Source organism: Tupaia chinensis, unplaced genomic scaffold (assembly GCF_000334495.1).
Source record: "Tupaia chinensis unplaced genomic scaffold, TupChi_1.0 Scaffold000429_1, whole genome shotgun sequence".
Lineage (NCBI taxonomy): Eukaryota > Metazoa > Chordata > Mammalia > Scandentia > Tupaiidae > Tupaia > Tupaia belangeri.
This window is the reverse complement of record NW_006159934.1, coordinates 1,346,589-1,349,976: the sequence shown is the minus strand read 5'-3', so window position 1 is coordinate 1,349,976 and position 3,388 is coordinate 1,346,589. Positions and strand designations below refer to the sequence as shown.

The 3,388-nt window shown below is 60.8% G+C and overlaps 1 protein-coding gene across 8 annotated transcripts in view; it reads right to left on the bottom strand.

Moving 5' to 3' along the window:
• The window catches only part of GTF2IRD1 (GTF2I repeat domain containing 1), a 78,508-nt gene that overhangs the window by 59,283 nt on the left and 15,837 nt on the right, over positions 1–3,388 (bottom strand). For all 8 annotated transcript variants that reach the window (XM_006154990.2, XM_014590318.1, XM_006154992.2 and 5 more), the window contains one exon: positions 543–726. In XM_006154990.2, the coding sequence (XP_006155052.1) occupies positions 543–726 (184 nt within the window). The remainder of the gene's footprint in view (positions 1–542; positions 727–3,388) is intronic.

Below are 3,388 nucleotides of genomic sequence, written 5' to 3'. Positions count from 1 at the left end.
GGGGGGTGGGAGGTGCGGAGCCCTGCCCAGTGGCGAGTCAGACCAGCCACGGGGCTAGGGAGGGAATGGAGGGGCAGAGTGGCAGGAGGCACCGGGGGTTCCCTGGGGTGGCAGCTCTGTAGTCTACCCACACCTGTGCCGGGCACAGTGGCAGCTGAGGAGGACAGGGAAGGTGGTCAAACTCCCAGGAGGCAAGGCAGCCCCAAGGGAGGGCACGGACGGGGAGAGGCTGGTTCAGCCTAAGCACCAGCAGGCTCCCTTGTGCTGACAGAGTACGTGCAAAGGCCTCCAGCCTTTAGGAGTGAAAAGCCCTGCTTATTAAGAACCTACCAAGAGCCTGACCAGCCCAGGCCCTGGGCTGCCATTTCCCACTGTCCTCAGAAGAAGCCCAGAAGGAGGAGGCCACACAGCTAAGTGAAGGAGCCCAATCTTCCAGGCCTGTCTGATTCTCGGTGCTGAATCCGAGGGTCCCTTTATCACACTCCATGCCCAGGGCACTGCCCAGCCGGGGTGGAAGGCCAGGCCCCACGCCCCTCCCCTACCTCTTAATGATGAAGTGGATGCTGTGCCGCTCCTCCAGGATCCGCTTCAGCTTGGGGACCCCATACGTGCAGGGGCGCTTGAAGGGGATCTTGTCTGGGATGCCCACAATCTCCACGGCCTCGGGGTCGCAGGCGATCTTCCTGTAGGGGACGGGGACCATGTGGTCCAGGCCCAGGGCTTCCGCTGGAAGGGCAAGGGCAAGGCTAAGTGCGAGAGGGAGGCTGCAGGACACACAGGCTGGGCGCTGCGGTCACGGTCATGCCACCCACTTGGTGGCCAGAGGCCTGCTGCCGACATCAAATCCTGTCACTTCTCTCTTTAAAGTCCACAGGCCCCCGTATCACTCAGCAACACCCCAAGTCCTCCCTAGGTGACCCCATCATCTCTGTCCCTCTCCCTCCTGCTTGTTCCTAGCAGGCGAGGTGCCCACTCCTCTGAGTCTGCACCTGCTCTCCTGCCTGCCTGGATCCTCTTCTACCAGATCCCCACATGCCTCCTTCCCTGGTGTCTGCTCAAATGCCATCTCACCGGCCTGAAACAGCCCCGTCCAGTCTGCCATCCGTCCTCCACCTGACTTGACACACACTCTCGTCGACATGTCTGCTCTGTCCAGAGCACCAGCTCCGGGGGAGCAGGCGTTTTGTTCGTGGCCCCATTGCTGGAATCTAGAGTGAGGGCACGTCAGAGGTGCTCCTGTGTAGTCAGGGAACGTGGCTGAAGGAAGCCTCCACACTCCAGGCTTGCCCTGGGCACGGCTGCACTGGCAGCACAGGTGTGCACAGCTGTGGGACCGCACGCTTTCCAGTATTGGCACTGCAAACAAGGTGCCAGCCAGACACCGACGGCCTTGCCAGCAGCAGAGTGGACGAGCTGGGCTCGTGGCTGTTTACTTGTTCCGTTCTTCCAGCCCATTAGGCCTGGTCTTGTGCTATTCCAGACCATTTCCCTCCAGCTCCGTGCTTTCATCCATTCCTTCTCCAAATACGTCACGACACCTGCCACGTGCTTAAGAGCAGCTAGTGCTTTCTGCATCTTTGCTCTCCCCGAGGCTGGGGGGGGGGTCACGAGAGACGAGCTAGCCTGGGCATCCACACTGCTTGCCTTCCTGAGCACTGGGAGTAGGGGCTTGTCACCCTCTTTCCTCATCTCAGGTCCCGTATCTCCTTGCTGTTCCTCCATCCTGGCCTGGCCCCTCTGGCCACACCATGCCCCGTGTGCTCTTACGAGTGCCAGCCCTGGGGTGGACCCCTCCAGCCACACCCTGACCGAGGCAGGACAGCGCTCCTTGGGCCCTTTCTCGGGGTGCTGTTGGTATCGTTTCCCTGTCGACGCGGCCAGGTCTGCGTGGGCGGCTTTGGCAGCCAGATCCCAATGTGAAGTCACACTTAGCTTGTTGTCAAATTAAACCCTCGAAATCTCAACAGCTGTCAAGTCATTTCTCCCCCACCCCAGCCCAGCCCCAGCCCCAGCCCCGAGTGGGGGTTCTCCAGGTGTACGTGCGTTCCTCTTTACTCTGGGTCCTCTGCTCTGCTGGGGCCTGTCTTTCCGGCAGTGAGCAGGGTCGGCGGATGCACTGCCTGGCCTCGGGCCGCCCTGCCCGCTGGGAGGGAAATGGAGAGTGGGAAGGGGAGAATGGAATGTGGCTGGGGCTGGCTCTGTGCAGCTGTAGTGCACCGTCTTCAGTACGTCACACCCCAACACCTTCCCAGGTGACAAGTCCTTGAGGCTTCCGGAAGGCCAGGCTTCTCCCGTGTATCTCTCTCTTTACTGTTGTTTTCACCAGTCAGTCCTCCAGCCCCATCACGTGCCCACATCACCCAGACTTGGTGGGCTGGAAGGATGAAGCAGGAGCCGGAGTAGCTGGCCCAGGATCCACAGGCTGCCAAATTGCACCCTGCCTGCACCAGGGGCTTTCCTTCCCCGGGGCGGCCGAAGGAGCACAGCCCGACCGCTCTGGGCGCACACTCCACCCTGAATGGGCCAAACGCTGACATCTGGAAAAGCCACCGCATTCTAGAAAGGCCAGGGTGCGTGACAGGCCGGAAGACAGCAGCTGCTGAGGTCTCCGCCGGGGCTGCAGGGCGGGCCTGGCTGGCGCAGAACCTTCCCACGCAGACAGTGCTGGCTCCTCCCCAGCTCCCCTCCTCCCACCGCCTGTCTGGCGCACACCTGCCTGGGGCGGGGAGACTCAGGTGCAGACAGCCCTTTGCGGTACTAGCACTAGCGGAGAGGAGTGGGAGGGCCAGGGTGGCCACATCAAAGGCACCCAGGCTTTCCCGGCCTCCTGGCTAAAGGCTCCTCACGCAGCAGCCCCCATCCAGCCCAGAAAGCATGGCCTGCTAGCCCCAGTCCAGATCGAAGGGTACCTCCTCCATGAAGCCACCCCGACAACCTAGCCTGACAAGTCCTCACCCTCCTCTGAGAACTCTTCTTGATCCCAGCCACTATGTGAGGGGACTTCAAAAAGTTCATAGAAAATGGTATTAAAGTACAAGTTTATTTTTATGCAAAAAAGTTGAAATCCATGCGCTTTTTGGAACACACATTTTCCGTGAGCTTTCCGAAGCCTGTCGTATGCCACCGCACTCCACTGCCCACCGCCGCACACTGTGTGCCCCTGTAGGCACCTTCGGCGCCAGCCCAAGCCCTGTGACAGTGCCTGGACAAGCTGGGGGCTCTAAATGCATGGCTGACAGGAGACCTGACCCCTATAAAAAATAAAGGAGCAAGAGACGGCAGGAGGCAGGGAGGCAGGGGGAGATCGAGAGGAGAGCATGCACGGGAGAGAGAAGGCAGGCGGGCAGGAAAGCCCAGGCCATCGAGTCCCGGCGAGAATGCTCAGGTT